At 42.3% G+C, this 25,848-nt stretch overlaps 1 protein-coding gene across 1 annotated transcript in view; it reads right to left on the bottom strand.

Moving 5' to 3' along the window:
* The window catches only part of LOC112677793 (metal transporter CNNM3-like), a 7,204-nt gene extending 5,376 nt beyond the window's left edge, over window positions 1-1,828 (bottom strand). Inside the window, 1 exon segment of the mRNA XM_049115630.1 lies at window positions 1,763-1,828. Coding sequence (XP_048971587.1) covers window positions 1,763-1,828 — 66 coding nt within the window.
* Window positions 1,829-25,848: the final 24,020 nt, after the last annotated feature.

The following is a 25,848-nucleotide window of genomic DNA, read 5'->3' as shown; positions in this document are numbered from 1 at the left end:
GCGCCACACACGCCAGCTTGAAACGGTAAAGAGGTTAACACGCCAGGTAGATATCGCTGTATCTGGTGGAAGAATGCTGGGTATCGTAGAGGTTAGACATGCAGAAACAACAACGTTACGAATAAATAACAAAGATCTGAGAATACAGCCTACCAATGTAGCTGCAATATACTTTTTATTTTTATTTATTTATTTATTTATTTATTTATTTATTTATTTATTTATGAGAGAGAGAGAGAGAGGCAAAGACACAGACATGGGAGCCTGACATGGGACTCCATCCTGCCTCTCCAGCATCACACACACCGGGCTGAAGGCAGCGCTAAATCGCTGAGCCACGCTGCCCTGCAATATACTTTTAAAAGTTTTAATTATTCATTCATGAGAGAGAGAGAGAGAGGCAGAGACACAGGCAGATGGAGAGGCAGGCTCCATGGGAGCCCGAAGTGGGACTCCATCCTGGGTCTCCAGGATCACGTCCTGGGAAGAAGGCAGTGCTAAACGGCGAGCCTTCCAGGCTGCCCTTTTTCAAGTCTTCAAAACACACAATTGACTTCTTTCCAGTGAAGTTTTATGTGAGTTGGTGTACCTATCAATTAAAAGCTGTGGGGTATGGATCCCAGGCTGCCCCTAAGGTGCATGTTCAGAGCCCTTCCAACTCCTCCAAGTGCAGCCTGGAAACCGCCGAGCTGGGTCTGAGGCCACATCCACAGCTGTGGGAACCAAGTGCCAGAGGCAGTCACGATTTCTGGACCAGAAACCCAGTTCTCTCCTGAAGCATCTGAGTCATGGGAATTGGTTTTACTCAGGGCAGGGTGAAAAAACCTCACACGATCAGGATTTCTCTTGATCCAAGAAAAATGCTTAGCATTTTTTGTTGGTTTCTTTTTCTCATGTTACTTGACTGTTTCTCTTGTCACATTGCCTTACTTCCTTTGGGAATTAGTTTTGGAAAGAAATCACTCACATAATGAAAATGATCTAGAAACTCAGGTTAACAAAATTTTCTAGCCAGTGTGGATATGTGATTCACAGTTGCTTTAAGCTGACAGAAGTTTGTTTGCACAAATTAAAACAATTTTAATAAACGGACTTACTGTTCACTGCTAAAAATATCCTGTCAGAGGGGCAAGATGGCCGAAGAGTAGGGTCCCCAAGTCACCTGTCCCCACCAAATTACCTAGCTAACTTTCAAATCATCCTGAAAACCTATGAAATTGGCCTGAGATTTAAAGAGAGAACAGCTAGAGTTCGCATTTCTATCAAGGTGTTCCCACCTGGGCCTCACTTGGACCTGGTGACCGGTTCCCACCTGGGCCTCAGCCAGACCTGGTGACTCTCAGTCCCAACTGGGCCTCACCTAGGCTGGACTCTGGTCCCCATCTGGGCCTCATGTGGACCTGGCGACTGTGGTCTCCACCTTGATCTCACCTGGACTGACCTCGGTCCCCACCTGGGCCTCACCTGGACATGGGAGCTGTGAACTTCATCTGGACCTGGTGACTGTGGTCCCCACCTGGGCCTCACTGTACCTGGTGACTGGGCTCCTCAGCTAAATGACTAGGATCCAGGATGGACCCTTAGTTGCTTCTGATACTGGGACCATCCTAGGTCTCACTTGTTCCTTGGTCACTCATGGTCCTTGTCTGGGCTGACCTGGCTCATCCTTGGCTCTGATCCTCCTCCTGGGCCTCCCTGCTCTTGCAGGTATGGTCCCCCCTCTCGTGGGTGTATAGTGTCTATGGTCCCTTCTGGGCCTCACCTGATGGTACTGGGCCATGATATTGGGCCTTTGCAAGGCCAGCAGGGTCTCCGAGTCCTCCTGCATGGTGCTGGAATCAAACACATCCAAGAATGATGGCGCATGAGAACCTTCCAAGGACACATGCGTAGGGTGCTCCCGAGGGCAGGTCCCCCGCCCTCTGACCGGAGCGAGACAACCCATAGCCCTGAGGGGCACAGGCTGGGCTGGAACATCACACACGGGCCCTCACTGCCTGTCTGTCGCTCGCGCCACCTACAGTCCACCTTCCCAGCCACTGTCCCAGAACACGCCATCATGCTGGGATCAGAGCGCTCCACCCGGTATCAGGAGCACATGGGCGGGGGACCCAGGAGGCCTGGGAACGCCGATCTGATGCTCGGGGTGATGTCTCCCAGCCCGGGGGAGATCGAAGGTTTCTCTTAGATTCCACAAGCACAACAAACAAGGGGAGAAAGCAACGGACTGGACTTCATCAAAATTAAAACCCGATGCCAGCAAGAGTGCGACCAAACTCCCCACCCTGAGGGCAAAGATGTGAGAATGTCCTGAGGGGGTTTGGGGGAGCACGAGGGACTCCACGCCCAGTGTGTGAAGACCAAGCCTGTTCACTGGCCAGGGGGACCCAGCAGGCCCTGACCGTCTTTCTCTGACCACAGGGTTGGGCGGGAGGTGTCATCCCTGTCGGGTCCATGCATCTAGGATGGGCTAGAAAGGTCATGAATTGGGTCTCCCTGCACAGCACGGGGCTTACAGGGGAGCGGGGGTCCTGGGGGAGCTTCCGAACTCCAACTGCAGCCTCCTTCCTGGACAGGGCCTTAGGGGGCCGCCCTCACCCTGTGGGGCTGTGGAAGGGTGCAGGAGCTGCTCGCAGTCATCACATTGGGGTCGGGGTGTTGGGACCCCAGCCCGGGAGGCCAGCGCCCCCACCTGATTCACAGGCCCGAGTGGCCCGCGGGAGCAGGCATCAGCGGCACTCACCTGTGACCTGTTGCTGTGTGAGCGCCTCCTCTTTATGCACCGGGGTACTGGGGAGGGTGGGAGAGTTGGGGAACTGGGGAGAGTGGGAGTTCTGGGGTATTGGGGAGAGTGGGAGAGTTGGGGAACTTGGGAGAGTGGGAGTTCTGGGGACTGGGGAGAGTGGGAGTACTGGGGTATTGGGGAGAGTGGGAGTACTGAGCTACTGGGGAGAGCGGGAGAGTCGGGTCACTGTGAGCCAGATCCGGAGCACGAGGGTTCCGAAGGTCTGCAGATGCACAGTGAGCGCCAGGCAGCAGTGGAACCCGGGAGCGGCACAGTTCCGCCCACAGTGGGGTCCCGATCATGACTATGGGCAGGCGGGGTCCACAGCACTTAGCCCTTCACCCTGAAGGCTGAGGGTCCCGGGGAGGGTCCTGTCCTCACGCCAGGTGGGAAGGGGATGCAGACACCTTCCCACATCCTCAGTTCCCATCCCCGGCCCTGCAGGCCTTCCACCCTTCTAGGCAGACTGGGGGTCACAGACATCCCCCCGAGCCCGTTCACAGCATGGGGTTGCACTTAAGAACATTGAGGGCTCCTGGGTGGTTCAGTCGGTTCCATGTCGATCTTTAGTTTGTCCAGGTCAGGATCTCGAGGTTGTGGCGTGGAGCCCCGCGTGGGGCTTGGGCTCCGGTGGGTGAGGAGTCCGCTCCAGGTTCCCCCTCTCCTCCGCCCCTCCACTGCACCCTCTCTCAAGTAAATCTTCTAAAAATTAACATGAAGACACGTGAGCATCTTTATCTCCTCTGCAGAGGTGTCTTCGTGTGTGTAACACCGTGAAATGCCTTTCACGGACCCACCGGAGTCCTACCAGAAACCCCTTTCCTTGATATTTATTGAAGTACAGTCGACACACAATGTGACAGTAGTTTTAGGGCTACAACTAGTGACTTGACACTTGTGCTCAGCTCCCCCCACGAGAAGTGGCGCACCGTCTGTCTCCGACAAAGTTGTCACAACAGTAATGACCTCTCCTGTGGCAGCTTTCTAAATTTCTGTGACTTGTTTATTTGAGAACCAGACGCTTATAGCTGTTACTATTGTTCATCTATGTTGCCCATGTCCTACCCACGGCCCCTCTGTCCATCAGTCAGCAGGATCCATCACATTAACCAGAGAAAGGACATGGGGCAGCCCAGGTGGTTCAGCAGTTTAGCGCCTGCCTTCGGCCCTGGGCGTGATCCTGGAGTCCTGGGATCGAGTCCCACGTCGGGTTCCCTACATGGAGCCGCCTTCTCCCTCTGCCTGTGTCTCTGCCTCTCTCTCTCTCTCTGCCTCAAGGATATGTAAATAAAATCTTTTTTAAAGAAACACAAGAGAAAGGACAAAAAGCATAACGATCCTCTCAAGAGTTGCAGAAAAGCATTTGACAAAATACAACATCAAAAGCATAGTGGGTTTTGAGGAAATGTCTATCAACAGAATAAAGGCCGCTAGGAAGGCCCGCAGCTGACGTCATCCTCAAGGGTGAAAACCTGAAATCGTCTCCCCTGAGCAGGAACAAGCCAAGGAGGTCCCCTCTCAGCGCTGGAAGTCCTAATGGGTAAGACAGGAACAGCAAAGGTTCCCACCCGGAAGGGGGACGTCACACCTGTCCCTATTGCTGAAGATGCGGTATCAGAAACAGGAAACCCGAGAGCCTCCACCAAAACCTGTTAGAACTAAGGAGTGAGTCAGAAAGTCACGGAACACAAACTGACCCTACAGAGCTCAGTAGCCTTGCTGTGTCCCGACAATGAGCACTCAGGAAGGAAATGAAGGACGTGACTCTCCTCTCAGGAGCATCACAGAGAATAATAATGAGATGGAACCAAAGGAGCAAAGACTTGTGCACTGAGCCACATAGGCTCTGAGAGGCCGCCTGGGCTCGTGGGGTGGGAGCCTCATCTTGTGAAAATGTCCGCAGTTCCTGAAGCCACCCTCAGTTCAATGTCATTCCTATCAAAATCATGGTGGCAGATCTTAGAAATAGGGAAAACTCATAACATCCATCCGCCCCCCACAAATGACCCCGGACAGCAAATCAGTATTGGAGAAGAAGACAGAGCGGGATAGCACTTTCCTATTTCAAACGATGTCACAGAGACACAGAATAAAGCAGTGTGGTTCTCGGCCCCCGGCTGGCTCTGTCGGTTAAGCATCCGACTCCTGACCTCACCTCCAGTCCTGATCTCGGGGTCGTGAGTTCTAGCCTTGGGCTGGGCCATGGACAGACGTGGCGCCTAGTTAAACAAACCAGACCCACGGGGGTGGTCCTGGCATAAGCTGAAGGAGCAGAACAGAGAGTCCAGAAGGAAATATGCTCTGATACAACTGATTTTTTTTAACTTAATTTAATTTAAACCCAATTAATTAACATATAGTGTATTATAGTTTCAGAGGAAGAATTCAGGATTCACCAGTTGGAGATAACAGCAGTGCTCGTGACATCACGTGCCCTCCTTCATGCCAGTCCCCTGTTATCCTCCTCCCACCCCCCCTCCAGCGACCCTCAGTTTGTTTCTATGATTAAGAGTCTGTATTTCCTGCATCTGTTTTCATCTTATTTGTTTTTCCTTCCCTTCACAGATGTTCATCTGCTTTGCTTCTTTAATTCCACCTATGAATGACACCACACGGTCATTCTCTTCCCGACTGACTTATTACACTTAACATGATCCCTCTGGTTCTATCCACGCTCACTGCAAATGGCAAGATTTCCTTTCTCGAGAGCTGAGTAACATTCCCTCTCGATGACCATCATCTATCTCCCATCCTCTTTATCCATCATCGCCCGAGGGCACCGAGGATCCTCCCACAGTGTGGCTACCGTGGACCCGCCGCTTGTGGACATTGGGTTCATGTGTCCCGAGTCTCACTGCATCTGTATCTTCGGAGTGAGCTCCAGGCCGTGCACCTGCCAGTCGCAGGGCGGCTCTATTTGTAACTTCCTGAGGAGCCTCCACACTATTTCCAGGGCGGCTGCACCAGCCCGCGGTCCCGCCCACAGTGGAAGAGGGTTGAGTGAGTTTTGCAGGACGTGGTAAAAGTCTGGTCCAACATTTCCATCTTCGCCCTGTGGGCTCCAATTCCTTGTCTTTAAGAATTTCTGGGGAAGCCAGGTGTTGGGCTCTCTTAGTGAGACGCTTTCTGAAGCTCACAGGCCTCAGCTGGAGCCTGGAAGGAGGCAGGTGCGGCCCGGGGCTCGGGGACTCTGCCTCCTGCAAGGCCTCCTGCAGCGTCTGAGCATCCCGCAGGGGGCGCCCGAGCCCAGGCCCGCCGGGGGCGCGCATGCGCAGGCCACGTCCGCCTGCACTAACAGGAGCCCGCCTGTGCTGGGGAGGCCTGAGGAGGACGTGGGGCCGTGTCCACGCTGACAGGAGCCCCGGTCTCCTCAGGACCCGCAGTGGGCTTCAGGAAGATGTGGGCCCTCATCCACACTGACAGGACCCTGGGCCGCCTCAGGACCGGAGGCTTCAGGAAGATGTGGCGCCGCCCCACTCTGGCAGGAGCTCCCGGGCCCCTCAGGACATAAGTTGAGGCTTCGGAAGCTGGAGGCCACATCCACGGTGACAGGAGCCGCCTCCTCAGAACCCGTGGTGACGCTTCGGAGGATGTGGGACCAGTCCACAACAGGACGCTGACCTCCTCAGGAACCCCGGTGTAGACTTCAGAAATATGTGGATGCATCCATGCGGACAGAAGACCCCAGCCTTGTCAGAGCCTGTGGTGAGCCTAAGAAAGATGTGGGAACCGGATCCACACTGACAGGAGTCTCCGGCCTCCTCAGGACCCACTGTGAAGGTTGGGAATTTTTGGGGCCACGTCCATGCTGACAGGAGCCCCCAGCTTCCTCAGGTCTTATGGTGAGGCTTGAGGAAAATTGGGGCCATGTCAACACCGACAGGACCCCGCCTCCTCAGGATCTGCACTTTGGGTTCAGGACATATGGGGCTCTGTCTATGACAGGAGCCCACAGCTTCCTCAGGACCCGTGAGTTTTTGGGGGACGTGGGGCCATGTCCAGGCTGACAGGAGCCCCCGGCCTCCTGAGGACCTGCTAGAGGCTTCCAGAGGATGTGAGGCATAGTCCACAGTGACAGGAGCCCCCGTCGTACTCGAGACCTGTGACTATGACTCAGGAACGCATGGGGCCACGTCCGCTCACAGGAGCCCGGCTTCCTCAGGACCCCCTGGAGGACTCTGGAGGCGCCGTTAGCATCCACATCAGAAGGGACTACTCAGAACCAAAGGGTAAGTGAATGGGTAGAATGAATGGTAGGGTCAGGGGAAGGGAGGCAGTTGGTGGTAGGGTTAGGTTAGATGTTAGGGGTTTTGATGATGCTTATGGTTACAGATTAGAGGTTAGGGTGAAGGATAAGGGTAAGGGTCAGTGGTTAGGAGTTAGTATGGGGGTTAGGGATTAGGGTTAAGGACAGGATATAGAGTTAGGGTTAGGATTTAGGCTTAGGGATTAGGGCTGGAGGTTAGGAGTTGGGGTTAGGGTTATGGTTAGAGTAAGGTTTGGGCTTAGGTTTGCAGTTAGGGTTAGGGTTAGGGGTTTGGTATGAATTAGGGTTAGGGGTTAGGGTTAGGTTTGTTAGGGCTAGGTTTAGGGTTAGGGCGAGGGTTAGGGTTAGGATTGGGGTTAGGGCTAGGGTTATGGTTAGTGTTTGGTTAGGGGTTAGGGTTAGGGTCAGGTCAGGGTCAGGATAAGGTTTTGGAAAAGGGAAGAGATAGGGTTAGGGAGTGGGTTAGAGGTTGTTTTAGGGTACGGGTTAGGGTACACTTTGGGGTATGAGATAGGGTTAGTATTAGAGGGTTAGGGTTAGGGTACAGGTTAAGGTTAGAATAGGATTTGAGTACATTAAGTTAAGGTTAGGGTTAGGGTTAGGATTAGATTTAAGGTAGTGGTCAGGGTTAAGGGTTTAGGTTTAGGAGTTAGGGTGAGGGTTGGCAGGAAGGTTCAGTGAATGTGTTTCGTCTTGGGGTTTGTGTTTGGTTTTCGATTAGTGATAGGTCTTGTTTAAGGGTTAGGTTAACATTAAGCTTAAGTGTAGGGTTAGGGTTATGTCTGTGTATGGTTAGAGTTTGGGTCTTGGCATGTGCCTGCACTGGGACTCCTAGCATCTTGGGCCGTTTAGTTTTATGCACTCTATTAAGGTTTTGGGTTGAAAGATAGCCTGACTCCACCAAGTCAGTGGCCTCCCCAGATAATCAAAATCCAGGTTTCTGCTGGGGTGAGAATAGACATGGCAGCCTTCTCCTGAGCCGAGCTAAGGAGGGGATTTGTTCTCTAAATACTCTTTATTTGGATTTTCAGTTGCCTTTCTGATTTTATCTCTTGTGCACACTTGTTTTCAATATTTATTATTTTGTTATTAAACATTTAGAATTCTTGTAAACAGAGTATGAGAAGGTTTCATTTGTTACTGTGTGTCTCTCCTGATGTGTATCACTTACCTGTATCTCTCATTATCCTTAATGATCCCTGATCCCATCCTCCTACGAGGCTGTACTTGACTGACTGAGTCATTAAGATAAACTTTCACTCTCACCAGTATAACTGCTTCATTTCATCCCCTCTGATGACCAAGGATGTCGCAGTGTGTATATTTACCACATCGTCTCTGCCCATTCATCTGTCGATGGACATCTGGGCTGTATCCACAGTTTGGCTGTTGTTGATAACGCCGCTACAAACACTGGGCTGCGTGTCCCTCTTTGAATCTACTAAATGACTTTTGTATCCTTGGGGTAACACTAGCTGTGAAATTTTGGAATCGTAGTGTAGCTCTATTTTAACTTTTTAAAAAAAATTTATGATAGAGAGAGAGAGGCAGAGACACAGGCAGAGAGAAGCAGGTTCCACGCACCAGGAGCCCAACGTGGGATTCGATCCTGGGTCTCCAGGATCGCGCCCTGGGCCAAAGGCAGGCGCCAAACCGCTGTGCCACCCAGGGGTCCCCTATTTTTAACTTCTCGAGTACCCTCTACACTGTTTTACACAGTGGCTGCACCTGTTTGCATGCGCACCAGGAGTGTAAGGGGCTCCCCTTCTCCATAGCATCACCAACACCTGTTGTTTCGTGTTAATTTTAGCCATTCTGACGACTGTCAGGTGACATCTCATTGTGGTTTTGGTTTGCATTGCCCTTATGATGGGTGACGCTGAGTGTCTTTCCGTGTGTCTGGTGGCCATCTGAATGTCTTGTAAGAGACAAAGTCCATTCATGTCTTCTGCCCATCTGCAGTTGGATAATTTGTGTTTAGGATGCTGAGATTTATATTTGCTTTATGTATTTTGGATACTACCTCTTTATTGGTTGTGCTTACAAATATCTCCTCTCATTTTGTATGTTGCCTTTGAGCTTTGGTTGTTTCCTTCACTTTGCGGAAGCTTTTTAATTTGATGAAGTCCCAAGAGTATTTTTGCTTTTGTTCCTCACCTCAGAGGCATATCTAGAAAGAAGACCCAATGGCCAGTCGCAAGACGTTGCTGCCTATCTTTTCTTCTTTTTATGGTTTCAGGTCTCACATTTAGGTCTTTCATCCATTTTGAATTTATTTTTATATATATGGTGTAAGAAAGTGGTCCAGTTTCATTGCTGCATGTGGTGCCTGGTTTTCCCAACACCATCTTATCCTGGGGTCAGCGTGAGGGTTTGTGAAGAGACTGTCTTTGTGCCATTGGATATTCCTTCCTGCCTTGTTGTCGATTAATGGATCATAGAGTTACAGGTTTGTATCTTGTTTCGGCTTTCCATTCTGTTCTATTGATCTAAGTGTCTCCTGTTGGGAGATTTTTGATTGCTGATTCAATTTCTTTGTAGTTATCTGTCTATTCAAGTTTATTATTTCTTCCTTTTTCATTTTTGCCATGTTATATATTTCTAGGAATTGATCTATTTCTACCAGGTTCTAGGTTGCTGGGATATAATTTTTCATAATGTTCTCTATAAAATGTTTGTATTTCTCTACTGTTTTGTTATTTCTCTTTTCTCATTTGTGATTTTATTTGGGTCCTTTCTCATCTTTTCATCTTTTCTGTTTTTTAAAGATTTTATTTAAGTATTCATGAAAGATACAGAGAGGCAGAGGATCGGCAGAGGGAGAAAGAGGCTCCATGCGGGGAGCCTGAGTGGGACTTATCCCCCAGGACCCTGGGATCATAACCTGAGCCAAAGCAGATGCTCAACCACTGAGGCACACAGGTGCCTTGCTGATACAATTCCTTTGCTAGTTATGGGTCTGCACACATTTTCTATTTCTTCCTATTTCAGTTTTGCTCGTTTGCACATTTCTAGGGATTTGTCCATTTCTTCGAGGTGTCCCAGCTTGTTAGTGTATAATCTTTCATAGTATTCCTTATAACTCAATAAGAATAGAAAAGAATAAAATAGAAGAGAAAAGAATAGAATAGAAGAGAAGAGAAAAGAATAGAATAGAAGAGAAAAGAATAGAAGAGAATATAAAAATAGAATAGAATAGAAAAGAGAAGAATAGAACAGAATAGAAAAGAATAGATTAGAGGGATCCCTGGGAGGCACAGCGGTTTAGCCCCTGCCTTTGGCCCGGGGCCCAATCCTGGAGACCTGGGATCGAATCCCACATTGGGCTCCCGGAGCGTGGAGCCTGCTTCTCCCTCTGCCTGTGTCTCTGCCTTTCTCTCTCTCTCTCTCTCTCTATGTGGACTATCATAAATAAATAAAAAAATTAAAAAAAAGAAAAGATGAGATTAGAATAGCAAAGAAAAGAATAGAATAGAATAGAAAAGCATAGAATATAATAGAATAGAATACAATAGAATAGAAAAGAATAGAACAGAAGAGAAAAGAATAGAATAGAAAGAATAGAATATAAAGAATAGAATAGAATATAAAAGAATAGAATAGAATAGAGAAGAATAGAACAGAATATAAAAGAATAGAATAGAGAAGAATAGAATAGAATAGAATAGAACAGAATAGAAGAATAGAACAGAAAGCATAGAATACAATAGAATAGAACAGAAAAGAATAATAGAATAGAATAGAACAGAATAGAAAAGAATAGATTAGAATGAAAAGAAAAGAATAGAATAGAAAAGCATAGAATAGAAATAGAATAGAATAGAATAGAATAGAATAGAATAGAAATCGTTAGAACAAATTATTTTAAGATTTGTGTGGAATCGAAAAGACCCCGAATAGCCAGGGGAATTTTAAAAAAGAAAACCATAGCTGGGGGCATCACAATGCCAGATTTCAGGTAGTACTACAAAGCTGTGGTCAACAAGACAGTGTGGTACTGGCACAAAAACAGACACATAGATCAATGGAACAGAATAGAGAACCCAGAAGTGGACCCTGAACTTTATGGTCAACTAATATTCGATAAAGGAGGAAAGACTATCCATTGGTAGAAAGACAGTCCCTTCAATAAATGGTGCTGGGAAAATAGGACATCCACATGCAGAAGAATGAAACTAGACCACTCTGTTTCACCATACACAAAGATAAATTCAAAATGGATGAAAGATCTAAATGTGAGACAAGATTCCAAAAAAATCCTAGAGGAGAACACAGGCAACACCCTTTTTGAACTCGGCCACAGTAACTTCTTGCAAGATACATCCACGAAGGCAAAAGAAAAAAAAAGCCAAAATGAACTATTGGGACTTCATCAAGATAAGAAGCTTTTCCACAGCAAAGAATACAGTCAACAAAACTAAAAGACAACCTACAGAGTGGGAGAATATATTTGCAAATGACGTTATCAGATAAAGGGCTAGTTTCCACGATCTATAAAGAACTTCTTAAAGTCAACACCAAAGAAACAAACAATCCAATCATGAAATGGGCAAAACACATGAAGAGCAATCTCACAGAGGAAGACATAGACATGGCCAACACACACATGAGAAAATGCTCTGCATCACTTGCCATCAGGGAAATACAAATCAAAACCACGATGAGATACCACCTCACACCAGTGAGAATGGGGAAAATTAACAAGGCAGGAAACCACTAATGTTGGAGAGGATGCGGAGAAAAAGGAACCCTCTTACACTGTTGGTGGGAATGTGAACTGGTGCAGCCACTCTGGAAAACTGTGTGGAGGTTCCTCAAAGAGTTAAAAATAGACCTGCCCTACGACCCAGCATGTGCACTGTTGGGGATTTACCCGAAAGATTCAGATGCAATGAAATGCCGGGACACCTGCACCCCGATGTTTCTAGCAGCAATGTCCACAATAGCCAAACTGTGGAAAGAGCCTCGGTGTCCATCAAAAGATGAATGGATAAAGAAGATGTGGTTTATGTATACAATGGAATATTACTCAGCCATTACAAATGACAAATACCCACCATTTGCTTCAATGTGGATGGAACTGGAGGGTATTATGCTGAGTGAAGTAAGTCAATCAGAGAAGGACAAACAGTGCATGTTCTCATTCATTTGGGGAATGTAAATAATGGTGAAAGGGAGTATAGGGGAAGGGAGAAGAAATGTGTGGGAAATATCAGAAAGGGAGACAGAACATAAAGACTCCTAACTCGGGAAACTAACTAGGGGTGGTGGAAGGGGAGGAGGGTGGGGGGTGGGGGTGAGTGGGTGATGGTCACTGAGGGGGACACTTGACGGGATGAGCACTGGGTGTTATTCTGTATGTTGGTAAATTGAACACCAATAAAAATTATTTTATTAAAAAAGAAAAGAATAGAAAAGAATAAAATAGAATAGAAAAGAATAGAATAGATTAGAAAAGAATAGAATAGAATAGAATAGAATAGAATAGAATAGAATAGAATAGAAAGAATAGAATAGAAATCTATAATATATCAGGGCATGTTTAAATAGAGTACCAATACATTTCTAGCATTTTCTTTTTTTTTTTTTTTCTAGCATTTTCTTAAGGAATATTTCTAGGTAACTGGCATTTTCTACATAGCACTCTGTCTTTTGTGGCCTTATCTAACTAACAAGAACTGTTTTATTCTCAGTGGACTCTATATGAATGGGTACCTTGTTGTCTTTTAATACATTTGTCTCCACTTATTCCTGTACATTTTTCTTTTGTAATTTTTGACATGTACCCTTATGATCATTGTGTATTTTTAAGTAATAAAATAGTGTTTGTTAAAAAAAAGGTCTCTTACTCTGAGCCTTGGTTTCCTCATTTGTAAAATGGGGATAATAATATATTCTTCACCTCAGCAATATAGTTATTGACCTGTCTCCTCAGGCAGGGGAAACAAAAGCAGAAATGAACTCCTGGGACTACAGCATAATTAAAAGATTTTGCACAGCAAAGGGGTTAAGTTTAGGGTTAGTGTTTGGGTTAGGGTTAGGATTAAGGTTAGGGTTAGGGTTAGGGTTAAGTGTTAGGTTTAAGGGTTAGGGTTAGGATAGGTTTAGTGTTAGGGCTTAGGGGTTACGGTTAGGGATTTGATTCGATTCGATTCTTTTTGATTCGATTCCATTCAATTATTTCTTTTTTTTTTTCCATTCAATTATTTCAATTCGATTCTTATCGATTCGATTCTTTTTGATTTGATAGATTCTTTTCTATTCGATTCAATATGATTCGATTCAATTCTTTTCAATTCGATTCGATTTGAGTCTTTTTGATTCGATTCGTTTCTTTTTTTAAAATTTTTTTAGATTATTTTTTTTAATTTTTATTTATTTATGATAGTCACACAGAGAGAGAGAGAGAGAGAGAGAGAGAGGCAGAGACATAGGCAGAGGGAGAGGGAGAAGCAGGCTCCATGCACCGGGATCCCGATGTGGGATTCGATCCCGGGTCTCCAGGATCGCGCCCTGGGCCAAAGGCAGGCGCTAAACTGCTGAGCCACCCAGGGATCCCGATTCGATTCGTTTCAATTTGATTCTTTTCAGTTCGATTCGATTCAAATCTTTCCGATGCAATTCAATTCAATTCTTTACGATTCGATTTGATTCTTTTCATTTCGACTCGATTTTTTCTCAATTTGATTCGATTCTTTTCCATTCAATTTGATTCGATTCTTTTTGATATGATTCGATTCTATTCTTTTTGATTCGATTCTCTTCGATTCGAATCGATTCAATTCGATTCTATTCTTCTCGATTCGATTCGATTCCTTTCGATTCGATTCAATTCGATTCAAACTTTCCTTTCGATTCGATTCTTTTTGATTCGATTCGATGTTTTTCGATTAGATTAGATTCTTTTCGATTTGATTCAATTCGATTGGAATCTTTTCGAATCGATTCTATTCTTTTCGATTCAATTCGATTTGATTCTTTTCGATTCGGTTCTTTTCGATTTGATTCGATTCTTTTCGATTCGATTCAATTCGATTATATTCTGTTCGATTCGATTCGATTCGATTCTTTTCGATTTGATTCAATTCGATTCGATTCGATTTGATTCTTTTCGATTCGATTCAATTATTTTTTATTCGACTCAATTCGCTGGTTTGATTCGATTATTTTTGATTCGATTTGATTTATTTCTTTTCGATTCGATTTGATTATTTTCGATTCAATTCGATTCTATTCGAATATTTTCGATTCAATTCGATTGCATTAGATTCGATTATTTTTGATTCAATTCGATTCGATTTTTTTTGATTCGATTAGATTCAATTCGATTCGATTCGCTTATTTTCGATCCGAGTTGATTCGATTCGATTCTTTTCGATTTGATTCGATTATTTTCGATTCGAATCAATTCGATTCTTTTCGATTGGATTATTTTCGATTCGATTTGATTATTTTCGATTAAATTCGATTCGATTATTTTCAATTCGATTCAATGAGAATCGATTATTTTCGATTAGATTCGATTCAATTATTTTCGATTTGATTTGATTCGATTATTTTCAATTTGATTCAATTTGATTATTTTCATTTCGATTCAGTTCGATTTGATTCTATTATTTTCGATTTGATTCATTTCGTATCGATTCAAATCGTTTTGATTCAATTCGATTATTTTCGATTTGAATCGATTCTTTTCTTTTCGATTCGATTCTTTTCGATTCGGTTTTATATTTTCGATTAGAATCGACTCGATTCTTTTTGATTCGAGTATATAAGATTCTATTCGATTCTTTTCAATTCAATTTGATTCGATTCGATACGATTCTTTTCGATTGTATTCGATTCGATTCTTTTCGATTCAATTCGATATGATTCGATTCTTTTCGATTCCATTCGATACGATTTGATTCTCTTCGAATTGATTCGATTTGATTCTTTTCGTTTCGATTCGATTCGTTTCAATGCTATTCAATTCGATTCTTTTCGATTCGATTCGATTCGTTTCGATTCTTTTCGATTTGATTCTTTTCAATTCAATTCGATATGATTTGATTCTTTTCGATTCAATGATACCATTCGATTCTTTTCGATTCGATTCGATTCCTTTCTTTTCATTTCGATTCGATTCTTTTCGATTCGATTCTTTTCAATTCGATTGGATTCTTTTCAATTCAATTCGATTTGATACGATTCTTTTCGATTCGATTCGATTCGTTTTGATTCGATTCGATTCTTTTTGATTCAATTCAATTCGATTCTGTTCAATTCAATTAAATACAATTCTATTCTTTTCGATTCGATTCGATTTGATTCTTTTTGATTCGATACGATTCAATTCGATTCTTTTCGATTTGATTCGATTCATTCGATTCTTGTCAATTCGATCTTTTCTATTGATTCAATTTTATTCTTTTCGTTTCAATTCGATTCAAATCTTTTCGTTTTGATTAGATTCTCTACAATTCAATTCTTTGGATTCGATTCTTTTTGATTCGATTCGATTCAATGCTTTTCGTTTAGATTCGATTCTTTTCGATTCGATTCAATTCGAATCTTTTCGTTTCGATTAGATTCTCTACAATTCAATTCTTTGGATTCGATTCTTTTTGATTCGATTTGATTTGATTCTTTTCGATTCGATTCGATTCTTTTCAATTCGAATCAATTCAATACGATTCTATTCGATTACTTTTGTTCGATGTAATTTGAATCGATTTTTTTCGAATCGATTTGATTCGATTCGATTATCGATTCAATTCAATTCCAATTATTCTTGATTCGATTCGATTTGATTCGATTATTTTTTATTCAATTCGATTCAATTATTTTCGATTCGATGTGATTCGATTCGATTCGATACTTTTCGATTCAATCAATTAGATTTGATTCTTTTCAATTCGATTCGATTAGATTCTTTTCGATTTGATTGCATTCAATTCAATTCTTTTCAATTCGATTAGATTTTGATTATTTTCAATACAATTCTATTCTTTTCAATTCGATTCAATTATTTTCAATACAATTCTATTCTTTTCGATTATTCGATTCTTTTCGATTCGATTATTTTCAATACAATTCTATTCTTTTCGATTCGATTCGATTTGACTCTTTTCAATTCGATCGATTCGATTCTTTTCGATTCGATTCAATTATATTCTTTTCAATTCGATCTTTTCGATTCGATTTGATTCTTTCCGTTTTGATTCTTTTCGATTCGTTGCTTTTCGATTCAATTCGATTCTTTTCAATTCAATTCGGTACGATTCTTTTCGTTTCGATTTGATTCTTTTCTATTTTATTTGATTCGATTCATTTCAATTAGATTCGATACTATTCGATTCGATTTTTTTCGATTCAAGTCGATTGGAATCGATTCGATTCTTTTCAATCCGATTCGATACGATTCTTTTCGATTCTATTATTTTCGGTTCTGTTCGATTTGATTCTTTTTGATTCAGTTCAATTCATTCCGTTCGATTCGATTCGATTCGACTCTTGTCGTTTCGATTTGATTCTTTTTGATTCGATTCGTTTTGATTCTTTTCAATTCGATTCGATTCTTTTCAATTAGAATCAATTCAATACGATTCTATTCAATTACTTTTGATTCGATGCAATTTGATTTGATTTTTTCGAATCAATTTGATTCAATTTGATTATTTTCGATTCGACTCAATTTGATTCGATTATTCGATAATTCCAATTATTCTCGATTCGATTCGATTCGATTATTTTTATTCAATTCGATTCAATTATTTTCGATTCGATGCGATTCGATTCGATTCTTTTCGATTCAATCAATTTGATTTGATTCTTTTCTATTCGATTCGATTCTTTTCAATTTGATTGCATTCGATTCAATTCTTTTCTTTTCTTTTTTTTAAAGTTTTTTTAAATTATTTTATTTTTTTCATTTTTATTTTATTTATGATAGTCACAGAGAGAGAGAGAGAGGCAGAGACAGAGGCAGAGGGAGAAGCAGGCTCCATGCACTGGGAGCCCGATGTGGGATTCGATCCCGGGTCTCCGGGATCGCGCCCTGGGCCAAAGGCAGGCGCCAAACCGCTGCGCCACCCAGGGATCCCATGATTCAATTCTTTTCTATTCGATTGGATTCTTTTCGATTCGATTCGATTCTTTTCAATACAATTCTATTCTTTTCGATTCGATTCGATTAGATTCTTTTTGATTCGATACGATTCGATTCTTTTCGATTCGATTCGATTCAATTATATTCTTTTCAATTTGATCTTTTCGATTCGATTTGATTCTTTCCGTTACGATTCTATTCTTTTTGATTCTTTGCTTTTCGATTCGATTCAATTCGATTCTTTTCAATTCAATTCGATTCGATTCTTTTCGTTTCTATTTGATTCTTTTCTATTTTATTTGATTCGATTCATTTCAATTAGATTCGATACTGTTCGATTCGATTCTTTTCGATTCAGTTTGATTCGATTCTTTTCAATTTGATTCTATTCTTTTCGATTCGATATGATTTGATTCGTTTCGATTCGAATCTATTTGATTCTTTTCTATTCAATTCGATTCGATTGATTCTTTTCGATTCAATTCGATTCGATTCGATTCCATTACATTCCATTCCATTCTTTTGATTCGATTCGATTCTTTTCGATTCGATGCGATTCGATTAGATTCTTTTCAATTCGATTCAATTCAATTCGATTCTTTTCGATTCGATTCGATTCGACTCTTGTCGTTTCGATTCGATTCTTTTTGCTTCGATACGATTCGATTCTTTTCGATACGATTCAATTCAATTCAATTCAATCATTTGGATTCGATTTTTTACATTTCGATTCGATTCTTTCGATTTGATTCAATTCTTTTGGATTCAATTGGATTCGTTTAGATAATTTTTGATTCGATTCGATTCTTTTCCCATAGCTTCCATTCGATTCTACTTGATTCAATTCATTTCGATTCTTCTTGAGTCAATTCTTTTCGATTCTTTTTTATTCGGTTTGATTCTTTTTGATTCAATTCGATTCTTTTCTATTCGATTCAATTCGATTCAATTGTTTTTGAATCCATTTGATTCGATTCGATTATTTTAGATTCGACTCGATTTGATTTGATTCGATTCGATTATCGATTCGATTCAGTTCCAATTATTTTCGATTCGATTCGATTCTATTTTTTTATTCAATTAGACTCAATTATTTCCGTTCGATGCAATTCTATTCGATTCTTCTCATTTCAATACAATTCGATTCTTTCGAATTCGATTCGATTCGATTCTTTTCTATTTGATTCAATTCTTTTCCACTCGATCTGATTCGATTCGTTTTGATTTTTTTCGATTTGTTTCAATTCGAATCTATTCGATTCTTTTCGATTCAACTCGATGCGATTCTTTTTGATTCAATTCATTTCGATTTGATTCGATTCTTTTCGATTCAATAGGATTCAATTCGATTCTTTTCGAAGTGAATCAATTCGATTCGATTCTTTTTGATTCGATTCGATTCTTTTAGATTTGATTCGATATGATTCTTTTCAATTCGAGTCGATTCGTTTTGATTCGTTTCGATTCTCTTTGATTTTTTTTATTTGATCTTTTCAATCAATTTGATTTGATTCGATTCTTTTCGATTCAATTCTTTTCGATTCGATTTGATTCTTTTTTATTCGATTCTTTTCGATTCGATTTGATTCTTTTCAATTCGATTCTTTTCTTTTAGATTCGATTCTTTTCAATTCGATTCGATTTGATTCAAATCTTTTCGTTTCGATTAGATTCTCTACAATTCGATTCTTTGGATTCGATTCTTTTTGATTCGATTCGATTTGATTCTTTTAGATTCGATTCGATTCTTTTCAATTCAAATCGATTCAATATGATTCGATTCGATTACTTTTGATTCGATGCAATTTGATTCAATTTTTTCGAATCGATTTGATTTGATTCGATTATTTTCGATTCGACTCGATTGGATTCGATTCGATTATCGATTGAATTCAATTCCAATTATTCTCGATTCAATTCGAATTGATTCGATTATTTTTTATTCAATTCGATTCCATTATTTTCGATTCGATGCGATTCGATTCGATTAAATCAATTCGATTTGATTCTTTTCAATTCGATTCGATTCTTTTCTATTTGATTGCATTCAATTCAATTCTCGATTCGATTCGATTCTTTTCAATACAATTCTATTCTTTTCGATTCGATTCGATTTGATTCTTTTCGATTATATACAATTTGATTCATTTCAATTCGATCTTTTCGATTCAATTCGATTCCTTCTGATTTTTTCATTGCAGCATTTTTTTTAATTTATTTTTTTATTGGTGTTCAATTTACTAACATACAGAATAACCCCCAGCGCCCGTCACCCATTCAATCCCACCCCCCACCCTCCTCCCCTTCTACCACCCCTAGTTCGTTTCCCAGAGTTAGCAGTCTTTACGTTCTGTCTCCTTTCTGATATTTCCCACACATTTCTTCTCCCTTCCCTTATATTCCCTTTCACTATTATTTATATTTCCCAAATGAATGAGAACATATAATGTTTGTCCTTCTCCGACTGACTTACTTCACTCACCATAATACCCTCCAGTTCCATCCATGTTGAAGCAAATGGTGAGTATTTGTCATTTCTAATAGCTGAGTAATATTCCATTGTATACATAAACCACATCTTCTTTATCCACTCATCTTTCGTTAGACACCGAGGCTCCTTCCACAGTTTGGCTATCGTGGCCATTGCTGCTATAAACATCGGGGTGGAGGTGTCCCGGCATTTCATTGCATTTGTATCTTTGGGGTAAATCCCCAACAGTGCAATTGCTGGGTCATAGGGCAGGTCTATTTTTAACTCTTTGAGGAACCTCCACACAGTTTTCCAGAGTGGCTGTACCAGTTCACATTCCCACCAACAGTGTAAGAGGGTTCCCTTTTCTCCGCATCCTCTCCAACATTTGTTGTTTCCTGCCTTGTTAATTTGCCACATTCTCGCTGGTGTGAGGTGGTATCTCATTGTGGTTTTGATTTGTATTTCCCTGATGGCAAGTGATGCAGAGCATTTTCTCATATGCATGTTGGCCATGTCTATGTCTTCCTCTGTGAGATTTCTGTTCATGTCTTTTGCCCATTTCATGATTGGATTGTTTGTTTCTTTGGTGTTGAGTTTAATAAGTTCTTTATAGATCTTGGAAACTAGCCCTTTATCTGATATGTCATTTGCAAATATCTTCTCCCATTCTGTAGGTTGTCTTTTAGTTTTGTTGACTGTATCCTTTGCTGTGCAAAAACTTCTTATCTTGATGAAGTCCCAATAGTTCATTTTTGCTTTTGTTTCTTTTGCCTTCGTGGATGTATCTTGCAAGAAGTTACTATGGCCGAGTTCAAAAAGGGTGTTGCCTGTGTTCTTCTCTAGGATTTTTTTGGAATCTTGTCTCACATTTAGATCTTTCATCCATTTTGAGTTTATCGTTGTGTATGGTGAAAGAGAGTGGTCTAGTTTCATTCTTCTGCATGTGGATGTCCAATTTTCCAAGCACCATCTATTGAAGAGACTGTCTTTCTTCCAATGGATAGTCTTTCCTCCTTTATCGAATATTAGTTGACCATAAAGTTCAGGGTCCACTTCTGGATTCCCTATTCTGTTCCACTGATCTAAGTGTCTGTTTTTGTGCCAGTAACACACTGTCTTGATGACCACAGCTTTGTAGTAGAACTGAAATCTGGCATTGTTATGCCCCAGATATGGTTTTCTTTTTTAAAATTCCCCTGGCTATTCGGGGTCTTTTGTGATTGCACACAAATCTTCAAATAACTTGTTCTAACTCTCTGAAGAAAATCCATGGTATTTTGATAGGGATTGCATTAAAAGTGTATATTGCCCTGGGTAACATTGGCATTTTCACAATATTAATTCTGCCAATCCATGAGCATGGAATATTTTTCCATCTCTTTGTGTCTTCCTCAATTTCTTTCAGAAGTGTTCTATAGTTTTGAGAGTATAGATCCTTTACATATTTGGTTAGGTTTATTCCTAGGTATCTTATGCTTTTGGGTGCAATTGTAAATGGGATTGACTCCTTAATTTCTCTTTCTTCAGTCTCATTATTAGTGTATAGAAACGCCACTGATTTCTGCGCATTGATTTTGTATCCTGTCACACTACCGAATTGCTGTATGAGTTCTAGCAATCTTGGGGTGGAGACTTTTGGGTTTTCTATGTAGAGTATCATGTCATCAGCGAAGAGGGAGAGTTTGACTTCTTCTTTGCCAATTTGAATGCCTTTAATGTCTTTTTGTTGTCTGATTGCTGAGGCTAGGACTTCCAGTACTATGTTGAACAGCAGTGGTGAGAGTGGACATTCCTGTCTTGTTCCTCATCTTAGGGGAAAGGCTCCCAGTGCTTCCCCATTGAGAATGATATTTGCTGTGGGCTTTTCATAGATGGCTTTTAAGATGTCGAGGAATGTTCCCTCTATCCCTACACTCTGAAGAGTTTTGATCAGAAATGGATGCTGTATTTTGTCAAATGCCTTCTCTGCATCTAATGAGAGGATCATATGGTTCCTGGTTTTTCTCTTGTTGATATGATGAATCACATTTTTTTACGGGTGTTGAACCAGCCTTGTGTCCCAGGGATAAATCCTACTTGGTCATGGTGAAAATTTTCTTAATGTACTGCTGGATCCTATTGGCCAGTATCTTGTTGAGAATTTTTGCATCCATGTTCATCAGGGATATTGGTCTGTAATTCTCCTTTTTGGTGGGGTCTTTGTCTGGTTTTGGAATTAAGGTGATGCTGGCCTCATAGAACGAATTTGGAAGTACTCCGTCTCTTTCTATCTTTACAAACAGCTTTAGGAGAATAGGTATGGTTTCTTCTTTAAACGTTTGATAAAATTCCCCTGGGAAGCCATCTGGCCCTGGACTCTTGTGTCTTGGGAGGTTTTTGATGACTGCTTCAATTTCCTCCCTGGTTATTGGCCTTTTCAGGTTTTCTATTTCTTCCTATTCCAGTTTTGGTAGTTTGTGGCTTTCCAGGAATGCGTCCATTTCTCCTAGATTGCCTAATTTATTGGCGTATAGCTGTTCATAATATGTTTTTAAAATCGTTTGTATTTCCTTGGTGTTGGTAGTGATCTCTCCTTTCTCATTCATGATTTTATTTTATTTTTTTTAAATTTTTTTATTTATTTATGATAGTCACAGAGAGAGAGAGAGAGGCAGAGACACAGGCAGAGGGAGAAGCAGGCTCCATGCACCGGGGGCCTGATGTGGGATTCGATCCCGGGTCTCCGGGATCGCGCCCTAGGCCAAAGGCAGGCGCCAAACCGCTGCACCACCCAGGGATCCCTCATTCATGATTTTATTAATTTGAGTCTTCTCTCTCTTCTTTTTAATAAGGCTGGCTAATGGTTTATCTATCTTATTAATTGTTTCAAAGAACCAACTCCTGGTTCTGCTGATCTGTTCCACAGTTCTTCTGGTCTCAATTTCGTTGAATTGTGCTTGAGTCTTTATTAACTCCCTTCTTCTGCTGTGTGTAGGATCTATTTGCTGTTTTTTCTCTAGCTCCTTTGTGTGTAAGGTTAGCTTTTGTATTTGAGTTCTTTCCAGTTTTTGAATGGATGATTTATTGCGATGTATTTCCCCCTTAGGACTGCTTTTGCTGCATCCCAAAGATTTTGAACTGTTGTATCTTCATTCTCATTAATTTCCATGAATCTTTTTAATTCTTCCTTAATTTCCTGGTTGACCCTTTCATCTTTTAGCAGGATGGTCCTTCACCTCCACGTTTGAGGTCCTTCCAAATTTCTTCTTGTGATTTAGTTCTAATTTCAAGGCATTATGGTCTGAGAATATGCAGGGGACAATCCCAATCATTTGGTATCGGTTCAGACCCGATTTGTGACCCAATATGTGGTGTATTCTGGAGGAAGTTCCATGTGCATTTGAGAAGAATGTGTATTCAGTTGAGTTTGGATGTAAAGTTCTGTAGATATCTGTGAAATCCATCTGGTCCAGTGTATCATTTAAAGCTCTCGTTTCTTTGGAGATGTTGTGCTTAGAAGACCTATCAAGTATAGAAAGAGCTAGATTGAAGTCACCAAGTATAAGTGTATTATTATCTAAGTATTTCTTCACTTTGGTTAATAATTGATTGATATATTTGGCAGCCCACAATCGGGGCATATATATTGAGGATTGTTAAGTCCTCTTGTTGAATAGATCCTTTAAGTATGAGATAGTGTCCCTCTTCATCTCTCACTACAGCCTTGGGGTAAATTTTAGTTTATCTGATATAAGGATGGCTACCCCTGCTCTCTTTTGAGGACCATTCGAATAGTAAATGGTTCTCCAACCTTTTATTTTCAGGCTGTAGGTGTCCTTCTGTCTAAAATGAGTCTCTTGTAGACAGCAAATAGATGGGTCCTGGTTTTTTATCCAGTCTGAAACCCTGCACCTTTTGATGGGGTCATTAAGCCCGTTCACATTCAGAGTTAGTATTGAGAGATATGAATTTAGTGTCATCATGATAACTATTCAGTCCTTGTTTTTGTGGAATGTTCCACTGAACTTCTTCTTAAAGGGGAATTTTAAGAGTCCCCCTTAAAATTTCTTGCAGAGCTGGTTTGGAGGTCACATATTCTTTTAGTTGCTGCCTGTCTTGGAAGCTCTTTATCTCTCCTTCCATTTTGAATGAGATCCTTGCTGGATAAAGTATTCTTGGTTGCTTGTTCTTTTCATTGAGTTGCCTGAATATATCCTGCCAGCCCTTTCTTGCCTGCAAGGTCTCTGTGGAGAGGTCTGCTGTTACCCTAATACTCCTCCCGTCAGGGATTTCTTGTTTCTTGCTGCTTTAAGGATCTTCTCTTTATCTTTGGAATTTGCAAGCTTCACTATTAAATGTCGAGGTGTTGAACGGTTTTTATTGATTTAGGGGGGGATCTCTCTATTTCCTGGATCTGAATGCCTGTTTCCCTTCCCAGATTAGGAAAGTTTTCAGCTAGAATTTGTTCAAATACATATTCTGGCCCTCTGTCCCTTTCGGCGCCCTCGGGAACACCAATTAAACGTAGGTTTTTCTTTCTCAGGCTGTCGTTTATTTCCCAAATCTATCTTCGTGGTCTTTTAATTGTTTGTCTCTTTTTTCCCCAGTTTCCCTCTTTGCTATCAACTTGTCTTCTATGTCACTCACTCGTTCTTCCACCTCGTTAACCCTCATTGTTAGGACTTCTAGTTTGGATTGCATCTCATTCACTTGATTTTTAATTTCTACCTCATTAGCTCTAAATTCTGCAGTCATGAAGTCTCTTGAGTCCTTTATGCTTTTTTCTAGAGCCACCAGTAGCTGTATAATAGTGCTTCTGTATTGGCTTTCTGACATTGAATTGTAATCCAGATTTTGTAACTCTGTGGGAGAGAGGACTGTTTCTGATTCTTTCTTTTGAGGTGAGGTTTTCCTTCTAGTCATTTTGCTCAGTGCAGAGTGGCCAAAAGCAAGTTGTTTTGGGAAAAGGAGAAAAAGAGAGGAGAGAAAGAAGGAAAGAAAAGAGAAAGAGAAAAAAAGGAAGAAAAAAACGAAAAAAAGAAGAAAAAGAGAAAGAAAAAGAAAGAAAGGAGAAAAAAGGGGGGTGGGGGAAGGAAACAAATCAAAAAGAAAAAAAAATGAACCACGGGGGAGTATCTTCTGATTCTGTGTACTTTAAGTCCCTTGGCTTCCCCTGGAAGTTGTCAGTCAGTCTAGCTGGTCTTCTGGGGTAGGGACCTGCTGTGCTGATTTTCAGGTGTTAGCAGTTGGGGGATCTGCTGTGCCCCTGCCTGGTGCAGGGCTCAGTGGAGGTTGTTTACCCCGTGAGGCCCCAGAAGCAGCAGCCCTAGTGGCGGGGCCAGCTGTGGAAACCTAGATTCAGCCCCCGCAGGAACTCTGGAGGTCTCCGTCTGCAGGGCCTGGAGGCTCCTGGGCGGGGCCGCTGATCTGCTCAGCTGGGGCAGGAGCGTCCTTGCTCTCCTCGGCCCTCCTGGCCTCTTCCTGTCCCGGGGGAGGCCGGATCCTGGGCTGTGTCCCGGAGCCCCGTGCTCCGGAACCTGCGCTGTTGGATTCTCGCTTCCGGCCGCGCAGCCCCCTCTGCGGTGCCGCCGCCCGAGCACCCCCGAACTGCTCCTGGAACCGCGCAGCCCCCTCCGCACGGAGCCTCTTCCTCTGCCCGAGCCCCTCCGAGCTGCCCCCGGGTCGCACAGCCCCCTCCGCGGAGCCGCCGCCTGACCCCCTCTGAGCTGCTCCGGGTCCCGCCAGGTCCCGCCGTGCACGCTGCAGCCCTTAGGGAGCTCGGCGCACACTCCTGGGCGCGCAGTTGCTCTGTTACTGTCCCGGGGAGCCCAAGGGCATCCTCGCCCTTCTGGGTCCTGCTCCAACTCCCTGCGAGCCCCTTTCCACCCAGGAAGGTCGGTGCAGCTCCTGCTTCTCCGGGACGGGGCTCTCCTGTCCTGGGGACACTCGCCCCGGCCTCAGCCCGGCTCCTCGCGGGGCCCCTCCCCCTTGGAGGCCTTTGTTTCTTTATTTCTTTTTTTTCCCGTCTTCCTACCTTGATAGAAGCGTGAACTCTTCTCACTGTAACATTCCAGGTGTTCTCTCTTTAATTCTCAGGCCGAATTCATAGAATTTCAGGATAATTTGAAGGTTTTCTAGGTAATTTGGTGGAGACAGGTTATTTGGAGACCCTACTCTTCCGCCATCTTGCCCCTCCCCTCCGATTCCTTCCGTTTTGATTCGATTCTTTTCAATTCGTTGCTTTTCGATTCGAT

This window comes from Canis lupus, chromosome 10 (assembly GCF_003254725.2).
Source record: "Canis lupus dingo isolate Sandy chromosome 10, ASM325472v2, whole genome shotgun sequence".
Taxonomy (NCBI): Eukaryota; Metazoa; Chordata; class Mammalia; order Carnivora; family Canidae; genus Canis; species Canis lupus.
Note: the sequence above shows the minus strand (reverse complement) of the source record. Positions and strands in the feature narration are given on the sequence as shown.